Source organism: Capricornis sumatraensis, chromosome 16 (genome assembly GCF_032405125.1).
Source record: "Capricornis sumatraensis isolate serow.1 chromosome 16, serow.2, whole genome shotgun sequence".
NCBI lineage: Eukaryota > Metazoa > Chordata > Mammalia > Artiodactyla > Bovidae > Capricornis > Capricornis sumatraensis.
In genome coordinates, this window is record NC_091084.1 from 80463144 (window position 1) to 80489546 (window position 26403).

At 52.3% G+C, this 26403-nt stretch overlaps 1 protein-coding gene across 1 annotated transcript; it reads left to right on the plus strand.

The window, feature by feature from the left end:
- Positions 1-16966: 16966 nt before the first annotated feature.
- Positions 16967-23510, plus strand: LRRC55 (leucine rich repeat containing 55). The gene is made up of 2 exons (XM_068989278.1): positions 16967-17666; positions 22943-23510. The coding sequence occupies exons 1-2, from the start codon at positions 16967-16969 to the stop codon at positions 23176-23178; spliced, it is 936 nt and encodes a 311-aa protein (XP_068845379.1). The 3' UTR covers positions 23179-23510.
- Positions 23511-26403: the final 2893 nt, after the last annotated feature.

The following is a 26403-nucleotide window of genomic DNA, read 5'->3' on the forward strand; positions in this document are numbered from 1 at the left end:
GGCTGCAGCTATTCTGGGCTTCAAGCTGTACCTGCTCCCTCACCCAGGCCCTGCCAGTCCCACGACCCCAGGGGAGAGGGGAGACCCCCACCCTCCCTCCAGCTCCTTACAGATGGAGTGTCTGAGACCTGAGACTTCAGAGGCAGAAAGCCAGGCCAAAGGGAATCAGCCCCTCACAAAACAAACATGATTCAGTATCATCTCACAGCATGGCAAATGCTTAGTCATCGTCCTTATTAGAACTCTAAATCCGCCCAGTCTACTTGTAACTCATCTGGTCCAAATGTCCCACGCTACTAGTTAAAAAACTGAGGGGACTTCTCTGGGAGTCCAGTGGTTAAGAATCCGCCTGTCAATGAAGGGGGTCACGGATTTGATCCCTGGTCGGGGGATATTCCACATGCCAAGAGACAAGGAAGCCCGTGGGCCACAACTACTGAAGCCTTCACACCCTGGAGCCCAACTCTGCCACAAGCGGAGCCACAGCCGCTTGAGAGCAGCCCTCAAGACAAAGCCCACGCGCAGCAACAAAGATCCCAGCGAAAAATAATTAATTAAACTTGTTGAAAAAAGAAAGACATGGAGGCCCAAGAAGAGACTATGGCCGTGCCCCAAATTTGAAGCAAATCTGAAGGAGAATTGGGCATGGCCTAATACCTCTACTTGGGACTCCCTCACCTTGGGGTGCCCAAGATTGGGAGAGCATCCAATTCTCATTCTTGGGGTCGTCCTCCTTCCACTTCATGGGGCCAGCTGGGCTGACCTTAAAGCCCCCATCCCCCCAGTAAGGGCTGTGCAGTGCTGACGGCCTGAATTCCGGCCCCATCGGCTCCCACGTCCCCAGGCGCCATCTTGAGGCGCGCACGGCGCAGGCGCGGCCTCGCCCCCTCTCTCCCGCCGGGACTCAGGCCGGGAGCCCGCCCACCGCGGCGGCCCCACCAAGGCGGCCCCACCGCTGCACCGCCATGTGGTCCCTCTCGGCTCTCTGGGCCAAAGGCACCACCTGAGCAGAAATGTCTGAGCCCCACATGTCTCTCCTGGAAAGAGAAAAGCAAGAAGAAAGGGTGAGAAAGCAATCCCTCCTCGTCTGCCTCTGGCAGATGTCTTCTTTCCATTGGCTCCACCTTCTCAGCCTGCGCGGGCAGCCGCGGGTGTGTCGCGTGGCTCTGTCGTGTCCCGTGTTCAGTTTTGTGGTTCGGGGCGCAGGCTCTGGAATATTAGCTATACCATTGACTAGGTGTATAACCTGGACAATTTACCTCACCCGTCTGTTTTCTCATCCGAAAAATGAGACTATGGGGGAGGGTCATCTCTAAGGGTTGGGAGGTTTTCACGATGTAGAGGATTTGTCTCTGTGCCTATGATAGAGTCAGCCCTGGGTGCTTTTTCGGGGTCAGATGACATCGATACCCACACAGCCCGGCATGAAGGGGGCCTGTCACTGTGGCCACCACCGCCTTCCCAGCTCCTCTAAGACCATCCCAAGCCCTGCGTATGCCAGGAGGCCTTCTCAGATTTCTCTCATCTCCCATTAATTTCTCTTTCCAGAAACATCAGTTTAGTGATGAGTTAAAGAAATATCATGTCTAATTATTCTGAGTTGGTGTCAGTCTTATCTCCGCATCTAAAACCCTGAATGCCTGTCAGGCAAGACCAGTGGGTTTTCTTCTCTCCCTGGCAGTGCAAAGCCCACGCCCAGGGATATAGGGGTTCTGGGAAGGTTAGCAATTAGATGAGTAAACAGCTAGGTAGCTTTCATGGGAATGGAGTAAAGCCGTCTGTATGGATCTCATCTCTCGCTCCTGTGATCTGTAAGGCACAGCACATTCCTGAGGTCCTGGGCCAGACCTAGAAATCTGTCCTGTGAAAGATCCAGCATGTCTCATCCATGACCCAAAGAAGACAGAATTAGCATCACATGGAGAAAGCACTCGGCAGCTTATGAAATGGCCTTAGCAATTCGCTGATCGAGGAAGCACCTTTTTTCATCTCTCCAGAGGGATGCTGAGGATCTGAGGGCTTGGCAGAACGACCCTCCCTCATGCTGCTGGTAAGAGGCAATCCAGAGATCTCTGCTCAGCGCTGCTGGCCCTAGACCTTGAACCTTGCCCTCTCAACCAGCTGCCTCATAGGGAAGTCACACTAGCATCTCTCCTACTTGGCCACAGTGGACTCCACGACCCCTCCCCCTTAACCAGACAGGAGCTGCCAGGGGTGGCTTTGCTCATTGTATGTTTCCCTAAGGCCCACTCCATTGGAATATTTAAGAAAACCCAACACGGTATGAAAAGAACATCCCTGTGACTGGCACTGGGACATATTGCCGCCCGATCCCTCCCAGTCCCAGGGCTCACACCTCCTCCAGAACAGGCTTAGAGCAGACCCAGGGGAGGGGAGGTGCGTCTGGAAGGTGGTTCCCCCTCACAGCCATTAACCCAAAAAATGAGCCTCTGCTCCACTGCATTGATGCTACAGGGATGCTCCATGCTGATCCCATGGAACACCATCCACCTTCCATAGAGAAGAGGATTCAGGAAGCCAGTGTGTGCTTGGGCTTTGGAAAGAGAGTGACCAGGTTGCAGTTCTTTCTCTGCTGCTCTAGGAGCTATGAAACTTTGGGCAGGTTACTCAATTTCTTTGCTCTTTCGTTTTCTTCTGGCTGGAAGAGGGGGCTATTATACTTCCGTTTCAGGTTATTTTGGGGATTTTCAAAGCAGGCATTTGGGAAGCACTGGACATGAAGTGAGTGTTTAATGACTGATGGGCACCAGCTCTTCCACCCATGAGCTAAGCTACCTTCAGCAAATTACCTAATTCATCCGGGCCTCAGGCTTCCCTGGTGGCTCAGTGGTAGAGAATCTGCCTGCCAGTGCAAGAGATGCTGGTTTGATCCCTGGATCAGGAAGATCCCCTGGAGAAGGAAATGGCAACCCACTCCAGTATTCTTGCCTGGAGAATCCCATGGACAGAGGAGCCTGGAGGGCTACAGTCCACTGGGTGGCTAATAGTTGGACATGACTTAATGACTAAACAACAACTACCACAATCTGGACATCAGGGATTTTAGTCTGTCAAATTGTGATTTGATGGAAAAAAAGGAAAGCAAACACCTCCTTCACAAGGCTGCCAGAAGAACAAGATAAGAACATCCATGGAAAGCTCTTAACCGAGTGCCTGGTGCATCGTAAGTGGTCAATTTCAGTTGTGTATTGCCATCCCCAGGGACAGAGAACTGACAATCAGAGAGCTATAGCTCTGGGCAGGGTCTTCTGGAGCTAAGCCAGATACTCTGGGCAAGAGGGAAAATGGTGATGAAAAAAAATCGTCAATGGTGGCTTCCCTGACAGAAGCAAGAATAAATCATTCCAAATATGGCAGTTTTTCTGTGCCTGAAACAAGAGATCAGTGTTATACCTTTTCCAGGTGGACAGATAAGACAGAGCAAGAGGGCATAGGTCCCAAAGGTAGACGTGACCTCACTGCAGCACCAGGGTATTTCCAGATGACACCTTGCTCATCAAGACTCATCCCATAACTAGGTCTTATTTCCCAGAGCCTGGGAAGGAAGCTGGCAGCTTCTCCCAATCCAAGAGCCTCATCTCTTCTTCCTTCATCACGGCAGCTCCCCTTTTCCAGAGAAGCTCAGGGCAGGATCTGGGCTCCCTCCCACCCATCCTCTTCTGAGAATTCTAAACGATGCCTGGGAGAAGGCGTCTGCCCCAAATGTGTGGGTCAGAGGAGTGAGTCAGAGTCAGCTGCTGGTTCATAGGCACGGCTCTGTGGTCTGGCTGTGGAGTCCAGCCTGCTAAGCGCATCTGGACAGTATCCGAATCATGAAAGGGGGAGATCTGCGACGGGCTCAGGGCCAGCAGACACTCTCAAAGGAAGGAATATGTAGGGAACCAGCCGGGCAGGGGGGATGATCTTCAAAATGAATGATTTTATATTGATTTTTTTTTCACATGTCTCTACAGAGCTAGAGAAGACAGTGCTGCTGTTTGGTCGTGTCCGATTCTTTGGAACCCCATGGACTGCAGCCCACCAGGCTCCTCAGCCCATGGGATTCTCTAGGCAAGAACACTGGAATGGGTTGCCATTTCCTTCTCCAGGGGGTCTTCCCAGACCAGGGATCAAACCCATGTCTCCTGCATTGGCAGGTGGATTCTTTATCACTGAGCCACCTGGGAAGTGCAGAGAAGACAGAGGTATCAAGTCAAAGGAAATTTCTAAGCAGAGCGTTTTCTGTAGGTCACGACGAGAACAGTGCCATCGTGCACCATCAAAGAAGTCATAAACAGCTGGACACCTTGAGCTGTCATTACTGCGGAGTAGTTTTTATAAGCCCACTGTGTGCATCTCACTGCCCTCCTGACTCAGATTCAGACTCAGGAGCAATAACATCCTCCTCATTGTTGTCTCTCAGTTCATTAAAATCTGTATTTCAAATGTGAAGTTAGTTATCTCACCTGAGAGAGGCAAGGGCTATAAAAGCATCTGAGGAGTAAAACGACACCGCAGAATGTTAACAATAAATAGCTTGTAGAAGCACAAAAGAAGAGATTATCTAATAAAGTTGATACCTATAACTCAAAAACAAATAACCAAAGTCAGTGAGCTTGTAAAGAACGCCGCCTCTCAGGGCACAGAAGGGGGGCCCCCACCATCTCATCTAGCTAATGCGCAGAGGTCTCCCCCCACTGCCCACCACCACACGAGCACAGGGCCCTGCTCTTACCTCCCTGGACCTCCCTGTAGCGTCCCTTCAAAGCACTTGTGTCTTTACAGTTATTTAAAGTCTTTTTCTTTGCCCTGTGCCCCTACCTCCCCAAGCAGAGACCTTGTCTGTTTCCGTGACTGCCGTGTTTCCAGGGCTTAGCGTGTTGCCTGGTGCACAGTAGGGGCTCCATAAATATTTGATGGCCAATAAGGCCTCTCATTCTGAACCCCTTTAGGCGGGACTAATAGGCTTCCCTGATGACTCAGCGGGTAAAGAATCTGCCTGCAGTGCAGGAGACACAGGAGACACAGATTCGATTCCTGGGTCAGGAAGATACCCCGGAGGAGGAAATGGCAACCCACTCCAGTATCCTTGCCTGGAGAATCTTAGACAGAGAAGTGGGCTACAGTCCATGGGGTGGCAAAGAGTCAGACACAACGGAGCAACTGAGCACACAGAGCGGACAAATGTCCGTAGCCACCGGCTTCCACGGTCCCTTCCTCAGCGGCCGTGTGGACAGAGAAACCAGGGGGTTTCCCTTCCGATCCGGCAAGCCCAAGTTCTGCCTCCTTTTCGCTCTGAAATCTCAGGCAAATTCCTCACTGCTGCCCCAGGACTCTGATTTGGCTTTCTTCACAGCACCATCACCACGCCGTGTTTGGCTTGTGAGTGCGCTCACTCTCTCCAGCCAGAAAGCCGGCACCAGGGGGTCGGGGACTTTGCTTTGTTCCCTGCTAAACAGCGGCGGTCAACACGTGCAGCGGCAGCCGTGACAGACGCTGACCGCTCAGGGTGCTGGCCCCATGTGCTGTGCAGGGGCAAGCCGCCCACCGATCAAACCCGGCGGTACCCCGGGTCCTAGAACGGGGTTTGGAATGCAGTAGGTACCCAACAAAGGCGTCAAATAAGTGGATGGCTTGCAGTCACCCTGTCTATAAAACAGGATATTGTAGCTATGTGATGTATATGGGGTCCTTTCTGCCCCCATGCAGGCCAGCTCTGGCCAACTTCGGAAGCAGCCAGACCTTCTCCTCTGGCCCCCGGCATCTCTCCCACCACAGCAAATGTGACCTCTCTCAACAGGATCTCAAACCAACCACATCAACTGTCTCCTCCTCCTACTCTGCTGGACCTTAAGTATCGAGTCCAGTCTGTTATTTCGCCCTTTACATCCATTTCTCCCTCTTGCCATTGCCGCCAGTGGTAAAGAGCTGCATTCTTAGACATTCATGCTCCAAGGGCTCATGTGGTTCCCATGGTTATTATATACTAAACACTTGTGAAAAACATAAACAAAGCTCTTCCCCTGTCCACAGGTTGCTTACAGTCTAGCAATGGAAACAGACAGGTAAAGATACCGTTACATGGAGAACTCCTGAGAGAAGAGAGTTTAAGAAATCAGAGAGTTGCAGTTACTAGCACGCTTTAATAAATTAACTTTTCAGGGACTTTCCTGGTGATCTCTGCACTTCCAATGCAAGCGGCAAGGGTTTGATCCCTGCTGGGGTAACTAAGATCCCACATGCCATGCGGCCAAAATGTAAAACAATAAAATTAATAGAATTAACTTTTCAGATAGACACACTTGAAAAGCTCTAGGTTTTCTATCAGCAGGAACAATTTGGAGTCTGGTAGCTGCCTGGAACTTGCAAGACGGCAGCAATCATTCCAGGAAAGATCCGGCCAACAGAATCCAGACTGATAAAAGGAGCACACCACCCCGCCCCCGCCCACCCCTCATCCCATCTGTCCTTGCTTCCCCTCTGCACTTCCCTCCCCCCAAGGTGGGGGCAGGCACAGGGCAGAGAACAGAAGCCAGATGCCAATCACACTGTATGAACACACCTTGTCTTGAGACAGTCAATTGTGAGATTCTGCTCTCTACATCTCCGAAGTATGCACACACACCCTCTCGGTCCCCTGTGCCCCTCCCCCACACATATCCATGCACACACACACACACACACGAGCACATGCACACACCTCTGAAGTGGCGAGGAACAATGCAGGATGTTAACCTCCAACTCCAGCAGGGTGGTGTGGAAGATCACCAAGGCAGGGAGCAAAGATCAACTCAAGGACCAGCCCAGGGAGCCAGGAGCCAAGAAACAGGAAGTGTGAGTGGTTCATGGTTCAAAGGATGGGCTCGGGTTGTTGCCTAAGAACCAGTCCTGTGGTCTGAGGTGGGTTCCCTGCTCACCCCCACCAGCCCTCTCCCAACATAACAGCGGTAGTAGTTCAGTTCACTTGTTCAGTCCTTTCTGACTCTCTGCGACCCCATGGACCACAGCACGCTAGGCCTCGCTGTCCATCACCAACTCCCGGAGTCACCCAAACCCATGTCCATTGAGTCGGTGATGCCATCCAGCCATCTCATCCTCTGTCATCCCCTTCTCCTCCTGCCCTCAATCTTTCCCAGCATCAGGATCTTTTCCAATGAATCAGCTCTTGGCATCAGGTGCCCAAAGTATTGGAGTTTCAGCTTCAACATCAGTCCTTCCAATGAACACCCAGGATTGATCTCCTTTAGGATGGACTGGTTGGATCTCCTTGCAGTCCAAGAGACTCTCAAGAGTCTTCTCCAACACCACAATTCAAAACCATCAATTCTTTGGCACTCAGCTTTCTTTAGAGTCCAACTCTCACATCCATACATGACTACTGAAAAAACCATAGCCTTGACTGGACAGACCTTTGTTGCCAAAGTAATGTCTCTGCCTTTTAGTATGCTTTCTAGGTTGGTCATAACTTTCCTTCCAAGGAGTAAGTGTCTTTTAATTTCATGGCTACAGTCACCATCTGCAGTGATTTTGGAGCCCCCAAAAATAAAGTCAGCCATTGTTTCCACGGTTTCTCCATCTATTTGCCATGAAGTGATGGGACCAGATGCCACGATCTTATTTTTCTGAGTGTTGAGCTTTAAGCCAACTTAGTAGTAATAATTCAGGTTTGTTGAAAGCTAACTGCGTGTCAGGCACTGTGAACCATTTAATTCTTATAATAATTCTGGGTCCAGTTTATGGCTATTATTACTCCACAGCCCTTGATGTAACCACTATGTTACACAGCCTCCACCCGTGTAATATTAATTACATGTAAAGTAATAGTGCCTCCAGGTTGAATGAAGAGATTTTAAAGAGTGAGGCCTAGAAGGCATTCAATCCATTTTATATAGTGTGACTAATAGTAGTGGTAAAGGCTAACACATGGAGGTCTTAGGAAGAACCAAAAAATAATAAAATTGCCAGACCAAAGAGACCAGCAGTTTCCTAAGCCAGGTTCCACATATATCACCTCTCTCAAATCTCCTGGCAGCCTCTTTCAAAGCTTTGGGTACAAACTAAAATCAAGGCCATTTTAGAGATAAGCGAATGGAGCACCAGGAGGATGAGTAAGCAGCCTAAGGGCGCACAGCCAACGAGCTGGTGGAGTCGCTGCGAGTTAACTGTTGCTCTGCTTCATTCAATTAGCACAATTCTGCATGCTTCCCAAGCATCAGTATTACCCATCAGGGTACCACAATTAATCCTGTTCTCCATGGCATTTCCTTCCTATTAATATGATGTTTGCTTGGCACCTCCTGTTGCTGGGCACTCATATTTTCTCCACGTTTCATTATCATAAATATTCCTGCTATGAATTTTTTGCATGAAGTAATTTCTTCCTAATTGCTGGATCAAAGAGACCAGCAATTTCCTAAGCAGATCTGAGCCAATGCCCAGGGCCTACAGGAAGAGTCCAAGTACCTGCCCCTACCCCCCCCCCCCCGACCATACTAAACTCACTGAATGTTGCACATTTATTTATTGACACTCATGGAACATATTAGCACAAAAGGGGGCTTGTTCTTCACGCATCGAAGTGCTAGCCAAACAATTCCTTCTTCCACACGATGTTTGTATTCGTCTTCTATGCTGATAACAATGTATTAAAATCCTGGCTCAACACACCTGGGTCCTCTACCCTGGGTATTTCACACAGCTGAAGTCAGGATGTTGGCCAGCTACGTTGTCATCGAGACCTGTGGGTCATCTTCTAAACTCATGGGCAGAATGCAGGTCCTTCCTGCTGTAGAATCAAGGTCCCCATTCTCTTGCTGGCAGTTGTTCAGGAATCAGTCTCAGCAACCAGAGAGCTCTTAGGTCCTTTCCCCCATTCTTAGAGCTAGCAGCGGAGAGTATTCCTCAAATACCCATTCTGGAAGAGCCCAGGCCCTTTTAAGGGTTCCCCTGGCTAGGTAACGCCATCTTAAATAATTTCCCTTTTAATTAACACAAAATCAACTGACAATTGGGCTCATCACAGGAACTATATCTTATCATAGTCACAGATTCTGCTGAAACTCAAGGGACGGGGTGACCTGCATACACAGGGCGGGGGGTGTGGGGTGTGGCGGGGATGTAGGAATCTCCAGGGCTGTATTAGTTACCTCTGGCTGCTGAAACAAATTACCACAAACTTAGTGGCTTAAAACAACATATGTTTCTCATCTTTCTGGTCTGGAGGTCACAAGCCTGAAATGGGTCAGCAGGGCTGCAGGCCATCTGGAGGCTCTGGGAGAACGGCCGTCTCCCTGCTTTTTCTACTTCTGGAGTCTGCCTGCATCCCTTGACGAACTGCCCCTTCCTCCATCTGCAGAGCCAGCAGGTACCATCTTCCAGCTCTGCGTCCATCATCCCATCTCCTTTTCTGACCCTGCTGCTTCCGTCTTAAGTAACACTGGACCTCCCTGGGGAATCCAAGCTCATCTTCTCATCTCGAGATTATTAATTTAATTGCATCCCTAAAGTCCCTTTTGCCATTTAAGGTAGCATATTCACAGGCGTCAGAGATTAGACTAACTAGGGGAGTTGTTATTCTACTTACCATAAGGATCATCCTCCAGTCTTGCCTACCACAATGCTTTAGGGGTTGTTTTGTTTTTATTTAGATATAATTAATATAAACATTTTCTTTTCTGAATTTGCGTTAGAGATCTATGTGTGATATCAGTTTGTAAGACTTCTATTTGTAACCTTTCTTAGTATAGTTTGCATGAAAAATATACATGTATATATTGCAGGGATTATTTCCATTTTTAAAAAATTTTTGGCCACACTGCAAAGCATGTGGGATCTTAGTTCCCCGATCAGGGATCGAACCTGCACCCCGCATTGGAAGTGTGGAGTCTTAACCACTGGACCAGCAGGGAAGTCCCACATGGATTACTTCATATCACTTATCTAAAGCCTGCTTTTCACTGAGTGTCTTTCCTTTCTCTCTGATTTTTATTTTAAGAATTTTTTTTTTTTTTTTGCTCAGTGAAACCTTGTCATCTCTCAATATTGTATATTTGACAAAAGCCGTCTTGCCACTGACATTCTCCATTTCCTCAACACACAGAAAGATATGTTCTCTCCAGATCCGGGAGAAATGTGCTTCTCTGTTCTCATCCTGTGTGTATATTTTTACTGTTTCTCAGTTGCAGTTTGGACCATTTGGAATTTTTTCAGGGTATAAAAGTGAAATATGACGCTGAAAAATCTCAATAACATTTCTTACTCTGGGACTCCTTTCAACAGTGTGGTTTTGTTTCACATTTTTATTTTCTGTATTCTAACAGTGAGAGGCACTTACTCAAAGCATAGTCATTCCCATGGTCATTTCCCAAAGCACAAGTACTGAGTAATACCATTGAGTGATTTTCAGCTCACAATATATTTTTTAACTTTTTTTCTTCAGTTAGGTAAATCCACCACCATTACTTTTAAGCACTTCCCAGCATCATTGTCTTCACTAACATCGTCTGTGCGTTCCCACCCCTTTTTCTCCCACATGGTTTTCACGACCAGTTCACCGGATTCTCCCAAATATTTCATTAAATTATTATAATGCAGAAAGCAGAGTCACCTTTCTTATCGTTACGCTTTCTCAGCAACTGGAGAGATTAGCTATTTCTTCCTGTATTGTCATTCTATTAACATTTCACAATTTTCCCTGAGCAAAATTCTTCTGTGGTAGATTAAATTTGTTCTCAAGCGTTTGAAGGTTTTCTATCATTATTACAACAAATTTAACATGAATGTCAAGCAATCATAAGAGTAATAAAAATAATTGTTCAGTTCACTTATATCTATACCTCAGATTAATTTCTGTGTGTTTGTCCAGTAGAGTAAATCTTCCATATTCATGATGGAACCATCATGGTATCAATAAATTGCAAGAGACCCTGAACGGCCATGATATGTAATAATGTATCATTTTACTGGGGTTCAAAATTGAGTCCTTCCCACTGCAAGGCTGCTGTGTAGAGAAACTCATTCTGCTAAGGGGAGCAGCCAGCCACCCAGCATTAGAGCAATGCTGGATATTATACATCTTTCACTCTCCCCCTCTTTCCCTTGTTGAGTCACTGTGAATATTTTCACATTATAAGCTCTGAAAAATCTCAACAAATAAGTTTGCTTCATTTTGTTTAATCCAATGTTTCTCAAACTTATCTGAGAACAAACATTTTTCTCATGGTGTACAGTGTACCATGAAACACCAGTTTGGGAAACAGTGGTTTAATACTTAGAGAATGACTATGGTTTAAAAAAAAATCATTTAAAAGATAATTATCCCCATTAAACTTCACTTTTACAGAAGACATAGGCGAGGATGTTTCTGAGTTGGGATTTTCCCAAAGGTCTGGAGACTTACCTTGCACAAGAATACATTCAAAGCACCAGCAAACGTGATTTTTCTCCTTTCTTCACTTCCCATTTCTGCGTCATTTGTTTTCCTTGCCACATAACTAGTTCACCAATCTTATACTCTGCAGTTTGTTTTATTTTGCTTTTTTTATTCATTACACAAACACATCTGTATGCTTACTGTATACTGCTCTAAGTGCTTTGCTAATAACCATCCATGGAACCTAAAACAACCTCATGAAATAGGTCCCGTTCCAATTATTCCTTGTTTACAACTCAGAAAGCTATAGTTTCAAATGGTGACAAGCATTCTTGCCTAGATCCTATCTTTTAAGGAAACTGTCATAGATATTTTCTTTCAGTCATGTTATTGGTTCTACTATAAACATAAACATATTATGTAACGGGAGAGAACCTTTTTTGTTTTTAATATGCCTTTGCTGCTGCTGCTGCTAAGTCGCTTCAGTCGTGTCCGACTCTGTGCAACCCCATAGACGGCAGCCCACCAGGCTCCCCTGCCCCTGGGATTCTCCAGGCAAGAACACTGGAGTGTTGCCATTTCCTTCTCCAATGCATGAAAGTGAAAAGTGAAAGTAAAGTCGCTCAGTCATGTCTGACTCTTAGCGACCCCATGGACTGCAGCCTACCAGGCTCCTCCGTCCATGGGATTTTTCCAGGCAAGAGTACTGGAGTGGGGTGCCATTGCCTTCTCCAGTATGTCTTTAGTCAACATGAAATATTGAAAGACACTGATCACCTTTCTTAGCTTCCTTTGAGACAATTATGTTTTCTACCCTTTTTCAATGTTAATAAAGTATTCTGCTCCTTTGCTTTACTTGTTTATACTGGGCCACTTGTTTCCACACGTTGTGTTTCGTGCACTAAGGTAAAGATGTAATTTCTAAGTTCATAAGTGAATTGAATGAAAATTCCCTTCTTTGTGGAGGGAAGGTGATGCAAATTGTATTTTCCTCAGCCAACTTAGTGTGTAAACACCAGTGCAGTGGGGACTCTGCTGCTCTGCACCGGACACTGCAGAACGCGGAAGGTTCCAGGCGATCGTAATATGAGAAAAGACAGTGAAAAGGGAAGGAGGCCATCTAGGGCCACATAGGAAAAGAGTCATGTCCGATACATGCAATGGAGTATTACTCAGCCATGAAAAGGAATGGATTTGTGGCAGTTGAAGCGAGGTGGGTGAACCTAGAGCCTGTCATAGAGCGAAGTAAGTCAGAAAGAGAAAAACAAAATACGGTATATTGATGCTTATGCTTGGAATCTAGAGAACTGATGACCTATTTACAGAGAAGAAACGGGGATGCAGACACAGAGGACGGACTTGTGGACACAGGGGCTAAGGGGTGGGCGGGACTAGTTGAGAAAGCGTTATTGACATTCATGCCGTCATGCGTAAAACTGATGACGAGCAGGAAGCTGCTGCATAACACAGAGAGCCCAGCCTGGCCCAGCGTGATGACCGCCGAGGGTGAAATGAGGACGGGAGACCGCAAAGGGCGGGAGTATGTGTATAATTAGGACTGATTCGCACTGTTGTACGGCAGAGCCCAACACAAGAATTGCCTTACCGGCAATTATCCTCCAATTGGAAAAAAGGCTCATGCTAGAAAAGAAGGTGATTTTGAGAACTTTGTAAATCTATCCAACTTGATACCTGTTTTCTACTATTCCATTTCAGTTTCCCCTACAGATCTAAGAAATTACTGAAATAGAAGAAGCCTCAGATCAACTGAGTGGACAGACAGAGCTGGCGATAGCTCCGTCTTTATTTATTTTTCAGTTAGCCCTTAGAAGGGCAGAACATACATTTATCTTACCAGTGGCTATCTGCCCACTGTGTAATCAAGTGCCCAGCAGACAGTGGTTGTTCTTAGTCACTCAGTTGTGTCCAACTCTTTTCGACCCCATGAACTGTAGCCCACCAGGCTCCTCTGTCCATGGGATTCTCCAGGAGAATACTGGAGTGAGTTGCCATTCCCTTCTCCAGGGGCTCTTCCCCACCAAGGGACCAAACCCGGCTCTCCTGCATTGCAGGCGGACTCTTTACCAGCCGAGCCCCCAGGGAAGCAGCCCACAGCCAGTGCCCAATAACTAATAACTAGGAGAAGAGATGAGGCGGCTCTTTGACCAAACCAACCAGCCAAACTTTTCTTTTAAATTCAGGGCAGCTGGAGACTTGCTCCATGGGTCAACAAGAAAAGAAGTGTTGCAAAGTCTTGACCCTCTTCTGAAGTCGGTCTGGGGTGAGAGAGAGCAGGAAGCTTGGAGCGATGCAAAGGGGACAACAGAGCCTCTGGGCCTGGACAAAAAGCAAGAGCCACAAGGTTTTCCTGGCAACTGTCAGTCCCCGAGAGACAGGTCTGTCTCTACGACCCCAGGTACACCGCACCTGGAAAGGAGAGTCAGCCCTTTGCATCCCAGAGGCTCTCGAAGCTCGTGAGGTCAGGACTGAGGGACAGTTAAGCGACCAGAAAAGTTCCCACCGCCTACAATTATCCCTGACAAGCTCTGATTCTGTCTAGTCACCTGGTACCTAGTGACCAAAATACCTTCAGACCCAGGCAAACAGATGCTGTATATGGACTGAATAGATACAGCCCATCAAGGGAGCAAGCTGGTCTCACGCACTTCTCTCTTTTGTCCCGTCTTCATTCCTGTCTTTATTGCCTCCCCTGGTTTGTCCCCCACCCCCCACTCTCCTCCTTTCTCTATTCCGAGCTCTTACTCCTTTCCCGTCTGCCCCCCCCCCCCCGGAACCCTTCGTCCCCTCCGTCGCATCACTAGGAGCCGCGGGTGTGGATTCCGCGATGCCTCCTTCCCTGCTCTGTCGCCTCGGTGGGGTCCATCGCCAGCTCTCCTGTTGCTCAGAGATGTGGAGGCTGTTGCTAAGAGACCGTGAAACGTCAGTACCTGGCCCTCGAGGAAAAAAAAAAAAAAGGAGCGAAAAAGGGAGCAGGGAGGGAAGAGAGAGAGAGGGGGGGGGAGGCGGGAGGGAAGGACCTGGCGGCAGCCACCAGCCCCAGCAGCCTCGGCGCCGCCGAGTTTCGGTGAGAAGCACCCGAATTCCGTGAACTTTCTTCAAGCCGCCCGCCTCTCTCGGTTGCCCCTTGAGTAAAGGAAGGGGAGCAGCAGGGGTACCCCAGCGCTGGAAACCCCGGAGGATGCCGCCCCAGGATCCCGGAGCCAGCGAGGAGGAGGCGCCGGGGGAGGGGAGCAGCCCGGGAGGCAGTCTGTCCTACTGAAGCCGCGCGCGGGGAGGCCAGGATGAGGCAGGGGCGCCCGGGTCTGCCGCAGGCGGATGGCTGTGTCCTCGGACCCGAGTAAGTGGGCTCCCGCGGGGTGTGGGGTGCAGGGGAGCTGGGGCTGCGAAAGAAGCGGCCTGGTTACGGGGAGCGGGGTGATCTCCCCGTGGGTGGGATGGAGGCTGCAAGCGTGAGACGAGAGCAGCGCCGGGCGGAGGCTGAGGCGAGGGCACGTGAGGACGGCGGGCGGGCAGGACGGGCCCGGGCCAGGGGCCGGGGGCCGGGGGCCGGGGCGGGGCTGCCGGGCGTGTCCGCGCTCGGCCTCCCGCCTGCCCGGTGCGGGTGTGGGCGCCCGCTGGGGGCCGAGGGCGGAGCGGGGAGTCCGTGGGAAAGGGAGCTGGGTCAGGGGTGCACCGGGGTGCAAGATAGTGGCGGCTCTGCAGGAGCGCGTGCAGGAGGAGGAAACTGAGGAGGTGCGAGCGCGGCCACGGCGAAACATGCGGCAGGCCCAGGAGCAGAACGCTCGTGTGCGTGTGCGTGTGCGTGTGTGTGTGTGTGTCTGTGTATGAGTGTGTGCCTGTGTGTGTGTGACTGTGTGAGTGAGCATGTGTCTGTGTATGTCTGTGTGTGTGACTGTGTGTGAGCGTGTGTCTGTGTGAGTGCATGTCTGTGTGTGTGAGTGTGACTGTGTGAGCGTGTGTCTGTATGAGTGCGTGTCTGTGTGTGTGTGTGACTGTCTGTGTGTGTGTCTGTGTATAAGTGTGTGTGTATGAGTGTGACTGTGTGTGTTGTCTGTATGAGTGTGTCTGTGTATGTGTGAGTGTGACTGTGTTTGTGTGTGTTGTCTGTGTATGTGTGTCTGTGTATGTGTGAGTGTGACTGTGTGTTTGTGTGTGTTGTCTGTGTATGAGTGTGTGTCTGTGTCAGTGTATGTGTGTGACTGTGTGTCAGTGTGTGTGTGTGTGTTTCTGTGTGTCTGTGTGTGTGTCTGTGTGCCTGTGTGTGTTTGTGTGTCTGTGTGTCTGTGTGTGTGTCTGTGTCTGCGTGTGTCTGCGTGTGTCTGCGTGTGTTTGTATCTGTGTGTCTGTGTGTGTCTGTGTATGTGTCTGTGTGTCTGTGTGTGTCTGCGTGTGTCTGTGTGTGTGTGTGAGAGAGAGAGAGATGTGAGTGCTGAGTGTGGAAAGGGGGTGCAAACAAGCCAGAGAGTGTGTGCATTTTTCTTAGAGAGTTGTTCAAAGGTGGGACGTTTGCGGCTGATGGGGGCGGGGCCAGGAGACGCAGCAAACGCAGGCGCGCAGCCCAGGGCCCTGGGCGGGGAGGGGGCCGCGGGAGGGCCGCAGGCCCGGTGGGAAGGCAGCGGGCGACCCCGGTGTGACGGTGGGGCGAGGTGCCCACCGCGCAGAGGCGGGACGCAGAGAACAAGGAGACGGGGGTGGGAGGCAGCGGGAAGCCGGGACAGAGGACGGGGAACCGGGGGGCACGGCCGGCCCCCTGAGTGCCTTCCTTGTCGGCAGAGGGGCGTCTGTCCCCGCCCGCTGAACGCCGTGCCCGCCGGGACCGTCCGGGACCGCCGCCTGAGCCCCGCTAGTCCTGCGCCTCCGGACGCGGGGCTCCTCCCGCCACAGCAGCCCACAGCCCGGCTCGCCTGGGTCCTCCCCTCTCCAGGGTCCTCGGGAGACACTGAGCCCGCGGACTGAGGCGGCAGAGGCCCCTGGAGACCCCCTTCGCCCCGCGATCCCTCCCCAAGACGGCCACCCCGCGACCCTCCCAGACTCGAGCCCCCTGGGCCCCTGGGAGAAACGGCCTCTGAGACCCCAGGGCAGGAGACACAGCAGCAGCCCTGGCCGCGTCGTCGGCCCAGACCTGGGACTGGGCTTCGGCGTCCCGGGACCTGTCAGGCCCCCAGGGAGGCACCCCTGTTGTCCCCCACGCCCCTCCCAGCTCTCAGACACGGTCCACGGCGGGGGGCACCCAACAGTCATGGGCGAGAAGGACCCCAAAGGCCGCCAGGGGCCCTTCCCCGAGGCGCAGGCAGCTGGTCCCTCCACATCCCTGTGTCCTCCCTTTCTCGAGCTCTGACCATCTGTTCCAACCCAGGGGGACCTCCGCTGGTTGGCGAGCCCCCCTTAGTCTCCAAAGGGGACCTCCAGTGGCGCTCACCCAGGGAGCCCTCCGGTGCCCAGAGGCCCCTGGGAGAGGCTTAGCCATGACCCCCAGTGCCCCCGAGCCCCACTTCCCAGGGCTCCGGCGCCCGAGGGAGCAGCTGCCCTTCTGAGCTGCTGACTCTTGATTCCACCGCCAGAGCCCCAGTCCCGATGGGCCCCGCTCAGCACCACTGCTGCCCACAGCCGAAGATGGGCGATGCCTTGGCCCACCGGCCCTGGCCTAGGCCTCCATGGCCCGCCCTGCTGCTGGTGCCCCTCCTTGTGGCGGCCGGGGTGATGCCCTCGGATGGCGGCGCCAGCTGCCCGGTGCTCTGCACGTGCCATAACCAGGCGGTGGACTGCAGCGGCCAGCGGCTCTTCTCCGTGCCCCCGGAGCTGCCCGTGGACACGCGCAACCTCAGCCTGGCGCACAACCGCATCGCCGCCGTGCCGCCCGGCTACCTGACGTGCTACCGGGAGCTCCGTGTGCTCAGCCTACGCAACAACTCCCTGGTGGAGCTGCCCGCGGGCCTCTTCCTCCACGCCAAGCGCCTGGCACACCTGGACCTGAGCTACAACAACCTCAGCCACGTGCCCGCCGGCATGTTCCAGGCCGCGCATGGCCTTCTGCGCATCGACCTCAGCCACAACCCAGGGCTGCGCCGGGTGCACCCGCGCGCCTTCCAGGGCCTGGCGCAGCTGCGGGACCTCGACCTCAGCTTCGGGGGCCTGGCCTTCCTCAGCCTCGAGGCCCTCGAAGGCCTGCCCGGGCTGGTGACCCTGCAGATCGGCGGCAACCCCTGGGTGTGCGGCTGCACCATGGAGCCCCTGCTCAAGTGGCTGCGGAACCGCATCCAGCGTTGCACCGCAGGTAAGGCGGCGGTGGGGGGGTGGGGGGTGGTGCGGGGGCGGGGAGCTGCCCACGGAGAGCAAAGGCTCCGCGGGAGAGGGAGGGGCTGGAGACCCCGCCTAGGGAGGATCAGGACCTGGGCTGGCCTCCTCCGCACTGTCGAGGATGCCCAAGTCTCTGCTGTGCGTGCCCGGTGCCGGGGACCCTGTTTAGTAAAACAGACCTCGCCGTCACCCACCCCCGTGGTACTGATGACCTACGGTGACAGACAGACAGAAAGTCAGAGCAGCTCATTAGTAACTGACAGTGTTGATGGAGCATCCACCATGATCCCCACACTGGGAGGGTGTTACCTCCTGGGACCCCACTCTTGTTAGCCCCATTTTACAGGTGAAGAAACTGAGATTTAGAACAATGAAAAGACTTGGCCAGAGACGCTTTTGTGAAAAGTGGCAGAGCCGTGGAGAAAACCCAGGTTTATGTGATTGCAAAGCTCTGCTACTCTACCAGACTGCTCTCTAAGTATGCCGGCTACTAGAAGAAACAGAAGTGGCTCACCCTATGTATTTTAGTACTTACTATCCGCCAGGCCCTATTCTAAGTATATTATGTTTTAACTCATCCCCTGGTGGCTCAGACGGTAAAGAATCCGCCTGCAGTGCTGGAGACTCAAGTTCGATCCCTGGGTCAGGAAGAGCCCCTGGAGAAGGGAATAGTTACCCACTCCCGTATTCTGGCCTGGAGAATCCTATAGACAGAGGGAGCCTGGTGGGCTACCATCCATGGGGCTGCAAAGAGTCAGACACGACTGAGCAACTAACACCTCATACCCAGCTCATCACATCCTCACAAGAACCCTGATGAGACACACACACAAAGGAACCAAGGCTCAGAGAGGTTCGGAAACTTGCCCAAGGTCCCACAGCTGTTAAGGGTGGAGTCAGGATTCAAACCCTGGCCGTCTGGCCGTCTATCCTGATGAGGCAGGTTCTAGGCTAACAGGAGGGGTCGGGGCTTGAGTTCCGGGCCGGCCGAAGGGCCTCTGCGAATTCTGCGAGGTCTGGGCTTGGGGTGGAGGGCTCAGGTCTGAGACGAGACCCTGTTCCGCGGCAGTTTCCGAGCCAGCCACTATGGGGAGTGGACCGGGGCCTGCAGGAGCCTAAACCGCACCGGTCGGCTGCTGGAGCCCTGATACCACCCTATCCCTGTCACTAGCAGAATGGCAGCCCCAGCCCGGGGTTGGTGGGGCGCCCCTAGGGGCTCTCCCAGAAACTGCGCGCGGAGCGTGTTCGGAAAGAGCGAGGCTGAATGAGGTGGGGGCGGGGAGGAGGACCGGGTGGGGGGCCCAGGATCGAACTAGTTTGGGTGGGGGGAGGGCTGTGGTCCGGGTTCTCGTGCTCCCGAGGAGCTGCGGGAGGAAGTCCTCTGGGACCAGCTGGGGGCCGGGGCGGGGTGATGGCGGGGGGAGGCGGCCGGCGGCCTGGAGCCGCCCCCTCCTAACCCAGCCTCTGCAGGCTGCGCCTCCTTCCTCTCGCGCGCGCGCGCACTAAGGACAGAAAGGTCCTGCTGGGTTCCTCCTCACGGAGGGGCTCCCTGTGTCCTGGGGGCCCCGAGGTCTCCGCTGCCTTTCGGGAAAGCGCAGGGCCCCAGCGAGCGGGAGAGGGGTCCCAGGTTCCGTCGAGGAAGCCTCGTGTCTGTACCAACGGGGAACCGCGCTCCAGGGAGGCCACGTGGCTGGCCGCGGGCCGCAGCCAGAAACGCCCCCTCCGTGTTCGGCGGAACACGCTTTTCCGGTATCTCTAGGATAATCTTTGGGGGCAAAGAACTTGCTAGTGTAGGGAGGCCGAGGTGGTCCTCTTCGCTCGGTGTTTTTCTGCTTCCTCCTCCCCTTTTCTTGATGGGATTCCTATTACTGTCCCTCCATTTCGGACAAATCCCCACACACCGGGCTGTAGGACCCCCTTGGGATATAAATCAGGTTCCAGGCTGGTCCCTGAATTAACCAGAGGGCTTTGTCAGCCCGCAGGCTCCTGTGCTGCCCTCTTGAGGGCTCTGCCAATCGCCCTCAGGGTTCCCACACCCCCCAGCCTCACGATGGACCGCCACCACCCCACTCATGCCTGCAAGAGACTTTGGGGTTCAGCATCTTCCGGTTCCAAGAGGATGATGTCTTGATGGTCAACCCCCAGGCACCATCCTGTCCTCCGCGGGGTCTGGGCTACTGTGCACACAGCCTACAGGGGCGCATGAGCCCTGGGGCTGGGGGGAGGTTCATCCTTCTTCTGAACCTGACTTTCCGTTTCTAAGAATCCATTTCTCCGAATCATGCCCATCCACTTCTCAAGGGAGTCGATTTCAGTCCAGCATTTTATTCTTTTCCTTCAAAAACTGCAGAATGAATACACAGCATTTATGTACCAAATAGCTTTAAAAGCTCCTTCGCATTGACTCTCTTAGACATTGAGCTTCAGTGATCCACTTCTTACATATCACCCCTCTTCATAAGAGCCAGAAAGGCAAAAAGACTTGCCCGGGTGAGCGTTTGATTGGTATCTATCCCCTGAGCAAGGAATACGTGGCTTCAAGGCAAAACTGCTACCCACCTGCCACTCTCCCTTCCGAGGCAGAGTAATGTGGAACCACTCACAACCACATGCAAATGCGTGATGGATGTTGTTGCTCAGTCACTAAGTCGTGTCTGACTCTTTTACGACCCCAGGGACTATAGCCTTCCAGGCTCCTCTGTCCATGGGATTCTCCAGGCAAGAAGACTGGAGTGGGTTGCCATTTCCTTCTCCAGGGGATCTTCCCGACCCAGGGATGGAACCATCAAGGAAGCCCAAGGAGAGAGAAAGAGGGGATTTGAATCCAGGCTGGTAATTTCATACTCAACCCTACTCAATTCTTGTGTATCTGGAAGAGTCACGTGGGGTCATAAAAAGACACCCGGCTTTGGACTGCACAGAGTCATTCATTCTCAGATTCAATGAACAAAGGTTGCTTGCGCATTCACATGGACAGGCTCCTGCTCTAATGCTACGGGTACTACAGGGAGTAGTCCTTACATTCAAAGGCAGCAAACGTAACAAACTGGGCGATGGTGATCAGTTCAGTTCAGTTCAGTTCAGTCACTCAGTCATGTTCGACTCTTTGTGACCCCATGAATCACAGCACGCCAGGCCTCCCTGTCCATCACCATCTCCTGGAGTTCACTCAGACTCACATCCATCGAGTCCGTGATGCCATCCAGCCATCTCATCCTCTGTCGTCCCCTTCTTCTCCTGCCCCCAATCCCTCCCAGCATCAGAGTCTTTTCCAGTGAGTCAACTCTTCGCATGAGGTGGCCAAAGTACTGGAGCTTCAGCTTTAGCATCATTCCTTCCAAAGAAATCCCAGGGCTGATCTCCTTCAGAATGGACTGGTTGGATCTCCTTGCAGTCCAAGGGACTCTCAAGAGTCTTCTCCAACACCTCAGTTCAAAAGCATCAATTCTTTTGATGAGCGCAGGAGCGCTCAGCTTTCTTCACGGTCCAACTCTCACACCCATACATGACCACTGGAAAAAGCATAGCCTTGACTAGACGGACCTTAGTCGGCAAAGTAACGTCTCTGCTTTTGAATATGCTATCTAGGTTGGTCATAACTTTTCTTCCAAGGAGTAAGCGTCTTTTAATTTCATGGCTGCAATCACCATATACAGTGATTTTGGAGCTCCCAGAAATAAAGTCTGACACCATTTCCACTGTTTCCCCATCTATTTCCCATGAAGTGATGGGACCGGATGCCATGATCTTCGTTTTCTGAATCTTGAGCTTTAAGCCAACTTTTTCACTCTCTTCTTTCACTTTCATCAAGAGGGTTTTTAGTTCCTCTTCACTTTCTGCCATAAGGGTGGTGTCATCTGCATATCTGAGGTTATTGATATTTCTCCCGGCAATTTTGATTCCAGCTTGTGCTTCTTCCAGCCCAGTGTTTCTCATGATGTACTCTGCATATAAGTTAATTAAGCAGGGTGACAATATACAGCCTTGACATACTCCTTTTCCTATTTGGAACCAGTCTGTTGTTCCATGTCCAGTTCTAACTGTTGCTTCCTGACCCACATACAGGCTTCGTACATTGGAAAAAATAAAACTAATAAGCAGAGCAGCTAAGATAGAGGATGCTCAGAGGAAGGTGAAGCGGGGTTGCTACTTTATATAGAATCATCAAGGAAGCCCTCACGGATAAGCTGATATTTGAGCAAAGTCCCAGAGAAGTGAGGGACAGAGCTATGCAGAGATCAGGGCAGGAAGAACCCCCTCCCGAGGGGACGAGGGGACGAATGCAAAGCCTCCTCATGCTGAAAGGGGACGAGCTCGGGTGAAGGCAGAAGTGAACTTGGATGGAGCAGAGCAAACCAGGAGGAGAGGAGAAGGGACGGGGCAGGTCCTTGTGGAAAGAAGCCGGGGAGGGTTTCAAGCAGACAGTGACCTGGCAGGCTTCACTCGTGTTTTTCTTTCCTTTATATTGACGTATACTTGATGTACAATATTGCGCATGTTAGGAGACCCGGGTTCCATCCCTGGGCTGGGAAGATCCCCCTGGAGAAGGGAACGGTTTCTCCACGCCTCTTTTCTTGCCTGGGTGAAAATCTCATGGGCAGAGAAACCTGGTGGGCTGCAGTCCATGGGGTTGCAAAGAGTCGGACACGACTGAGCGACTGACACTTTCTCAAGCTCTCTAACTATCCCTCCCCACCCCGTGCACCCCCAGGGCCACCGTCAATTCATTCTCTAAGTCTGTGAGTCTGTTTCTGTTTTGTAAGTTCATTTGTAAGCTGTTTTTTCATTTTTAAGGTTCTGCGATGTCATATAATATTTCTCTTTCTCTGTTTAACTTAGACTTCCCTCGGGTTGACAGTCTCTAGGTAGGGCTTCACGTTTAAAGGGACCATCTCAGCGTGGAGATGGTTGAAGGGCGGAAGCCTGGAGACCGGTTGGGAGGTTATTGTGAGAGGCGGATAATGTTGAAATCCCCGCAAAGCCTCAGATCTGCCTCTAGCAGGGACTACTGGACTGGAGGCAAATTACTAACGTCTCCAAGCAGTCATCGCCACCTCTATAGAGATATTCAGTAGGTCCAAAAATCCTTGCCCTGAGGGTTATTGAGGGCGCTAAAGAAGGTCAGTGAAACTTGAGGCAGCAGAAGTAACTCAGTAAAATCCCAGCTCCGCCTGGACAGGGTCGGGGGCTCTCCCCTCCCGCCTTCCCTTCCAGGACCTCAACCCCCGCCCCGCCCCCGTCTCTGTGTTGCAGACTCTCAGCTGGCTGAGTGCCGAGGGCCCCCGGAAGTCGAGGGCGCCCCCCTCTTCTCACTCACGGAGGAGAGCTTCAAGGCCTGCCACCTGGCCCTGGCCCTGGACGATTACCTCTTCATCGCCTTTGTGGGTTTCGGGGTCTCCATCGCATCCGTGGCCACCAACTTCCTCCTGGGCATCACTGCCAACTGCTGCCACCGCTGGAGCAAGGCCAGCGAAGAGGAGGAGATCTGACGCGGGCGCCCGGCGGCCCTCCACGCCGCCCACCACCGCTCCACACCACCCCCCGCCACAGCTGGCTGGCCGCCCGACACCTTCCCCAGCCACCCGCTGCGGCTCCTGGTCACCTCCGTCGCGGCTCAGGCAGGGTCACGAAGCCATCTTTGTGTGAACGTCTCGGGGGAGCCAGGCACTGTGCTAGGAACAGGAGCTGCCAGCTGGATCGGACCACCACCCTGGCCCCCAAGCCCTGACCTCCAACAGAGGAGCGAGAAGCCGAAACTTCCCTTCAAGGCGTTTGGGCAGCACACCGAGTGATGGAGGCCCGGAGGACAGGTCGTCTACTGTCAAGAAAATCCGAGGGCATTACAAGAACGGAGGCGATGTGTGAAGTGCCTCATCAGAAGGAACATCTGCTTTGTCCGTAGACAGAGGAGGGCAGACGCCGGCCGACGACACGCGTGGCGTGTGGACAGTGACAGCGATCAGACAGAGCGGGAGCAGGACGGGGCCAGAACGTTCCCCCCGACGCTCTTGGCCACCAGGTGAGACCCCCTCCCGCTGACCGCCCTTGCCCCATCCTACATGGCCAGCTGTCACCCGTGCCCAGCTGTCACCCGCAGACGAGCAGGTCCAGGCAGTGACCCCCTGCAGCCCCCCTCCCCCCGACCTGCTGCCTGAAGAGGGGGGCAGGAATCCTGGCGCCCTAGGACTCTTCACCTGTGACTCTCCCTGTTCCCACACCGAGGGGTCCCTCCAGGACAGTGCAGCCCTGCAGCGTGACCCCGGGGCCTGATGGAGACGGCCGCCACAGTCGTGACCGCAGGAGGGTTCGATCCTCCTTCGAAGCCACAGGCCCATTTCAGCAAGAGGATGAGAGAGCTGCTCACTGCCCAGCACCTGCCAGAGTCAGGCACAGTGAAGGGCTCTCTCCAAAGACAATTCCCATTCACGCACACAACAGTCTGCTGAGGTAAGCATCATCGTGCCCATTTTACAGATGAAGAAACCAAGGTTCAGACAGGTTAACTCATATGCTACTTAACAAGCAAAATAAAACCCCAATAAAACTCCATCACAATGTCCTCTAACCTTCTCTAAGTTCAAATTCCGATTGGATGAAGCTCCCAGAAAGGACCCGGCACTCTCCTGGGGCATTTGTAAGTCTGTTAACACATTGATTACAATTCTCCCAGCAACACTGCCTAGTGAGTGTTATGATTCCCATTTTACAGAAGATTCAGTTGGAGCGGGTTGAGTCTCTTACCCCAGGTTCCTCTAGAAGGAAGGGGCTAGGCAGCTCCACTCAGGGCGCCCTGTCTAACCGGTCAGTCAAAAATCAAGGGATCACGTGCAAAGCACAGTTCGCAACTCATCTTCCTCGTCGTCTGTCTCTTCGTGGTCGGTCTCATCGTCGTGATCATGAGCTTTCCCATATTTGTTCAGCGCGGGACAGTTTGTGAAGAGCTTTGGTATCATTCTCCTTGACTTTTCACGACCCTGGGTGGGAGGCAAACCACAAACATCCTTGCACCTATTTTATAGGTGGAAAAATAGACTCCAGAGCAGGTATGACTTGTCTGCATGGCAGGGTGGCAACTCAACTCCATCTCGGTCCGCTTTCCAGGGCTTTCCTGAATGCTTGAGGAAGAAAGGGCCTGAGGGGGCTCGGCACTGCCAGCCGTCAAGGTCCCTGGTCGATGGGCTAAATAAGGGCAGTGACATCCTGCAGGTTAGAGGTACTCGCATCAGGTCAAATCATAGAAGACACCTGACTTGCAAAGTGTCAACAACACATCAGAGCTGGCGGCCGTGGTGGCAGTCGTGCAGAAGACAAGACCTCTGGGAAACGGGAGAGAAAGCTGTGTTCCCCCATCCTGCCTACGCCTTTCTGTCTGTGTTGCAAGCGATACAGAGGCAACAGGAAGCAGTCCCCTCTGCAGGATAGGGGTCCCCTCTAGGACCCAGTCCCATAAGCTGGCAAGATGGGCAGAGACGAGATTAAATCGGGGACTTTTCTTCCGTGCCCTCGGCTCCAGTAAACTCGCCTCGCCCATCCTCCTGGCAGGGTGCAAATGGAGGAGAATGACAGCGTCTTCCAAGGAGTCTTCCCCGACTCCTGCTTGGCTGAGCTCGTCAACCAAGAGTGCCCGACACTACGCTGGAACTGGGGTGCCTGACCCTTGTCTCTTCTGTGTCTCACGTACGACATCTAGGCCAGAGCTCTGCTCCTTGACTATGGGAGCAGGACCGCCCCCACCCTCTTCCACTGTGTCCAGGGGCCGGCAGACCAAGGTCGCTCTCTGCGAGTCCAGCCAACAACAAAAAGAGTGTTTGGGGAAGAACTGTTAGAAGTAACAGTCCTACCACGGTTAAACCTCCCACAGAGGGGCACCATATACATCTATCAAAATGTCTTAGAGACTCTGGTTTGCTGAAATATAGTTAACATATTTTAAGACAGGATTTTTTTTTTTTTTGCGTAGGACTAGACCAAACAAGCCAACCCTTGAGATCAAATGTTCTCTCTAATAATACTCTTTAGTCCCCACTGACGGCAAACCTTTCTGAATAGGATACAGGCTTTTAAAGAATAGATGCTTCTCCAGCTACTAAAAGGTCCCCAGTTAATAAATCGCAATGTAAAATGCAGTTACCTTCCCTATGGCCGTGGAATTCCCTGCTTCTCCCTTGCCCCTCACCACCATCGTCTTGAACAGGCTCTCAAAGCCAGCCTCTAGAGGAAGCTTCTGGAAATTATCTAGCCGCCCTGGTTGGCATCGTTCCCACAGCCCTGCTGCCCAAGGACCCACGATGTGGCTCCCCCAAGGCCTCACTTGGTTTTGTCCAGGCTGGTTAACGTGTGAGCCTTGGGGTATCTCTGAGTCCGTGTGTCTGTTCGTGGGGTTCCGTGGTTGCTGGTGTCTCCTGATACGGCTCCCATCTCTCTGGAGCCTGAGTTCAGTTCTCTGACGTGGTCTACTCAGCAGCCTGTTTACTGTGCAGCTTACTACATACAGTAAGATGGAATCCCTTCAGGCTAGGGGTAGGAATAGCCGCTCAGAAAACACAGGAGAGATGAGCATGTAACTGAGGCAGGCTACTGACATCCTGCCTGGCTCCCTGCCCCTCAGAGAGCTGTCCTTATCACAGAAGATAAGGGCATGCCAAAGCTTAGCTACCCAACAGGGCTACGACGGTCAAGGTCCGGGCCAAGAAAATTGTTCTTTAGAAAAGACA

Bases quoted from the DNA above. Each gene is read 5' to 3' on its own strand.
- LRRC55 (XM_068989278.1), top strand. From the start codon at position 16,967: ATGGGCCCCGCTCAGCACCACTGCTGCCCACAGCCGAAGATGGGCGAT. The intron at 17,667-22,942 runs GTAAGGCGGCGG...TCTGTGTTGCAG, and splicing joins CATCCAGCGTTGCACCGCAG to ACTCTCAGCTGGCTGAGTGC.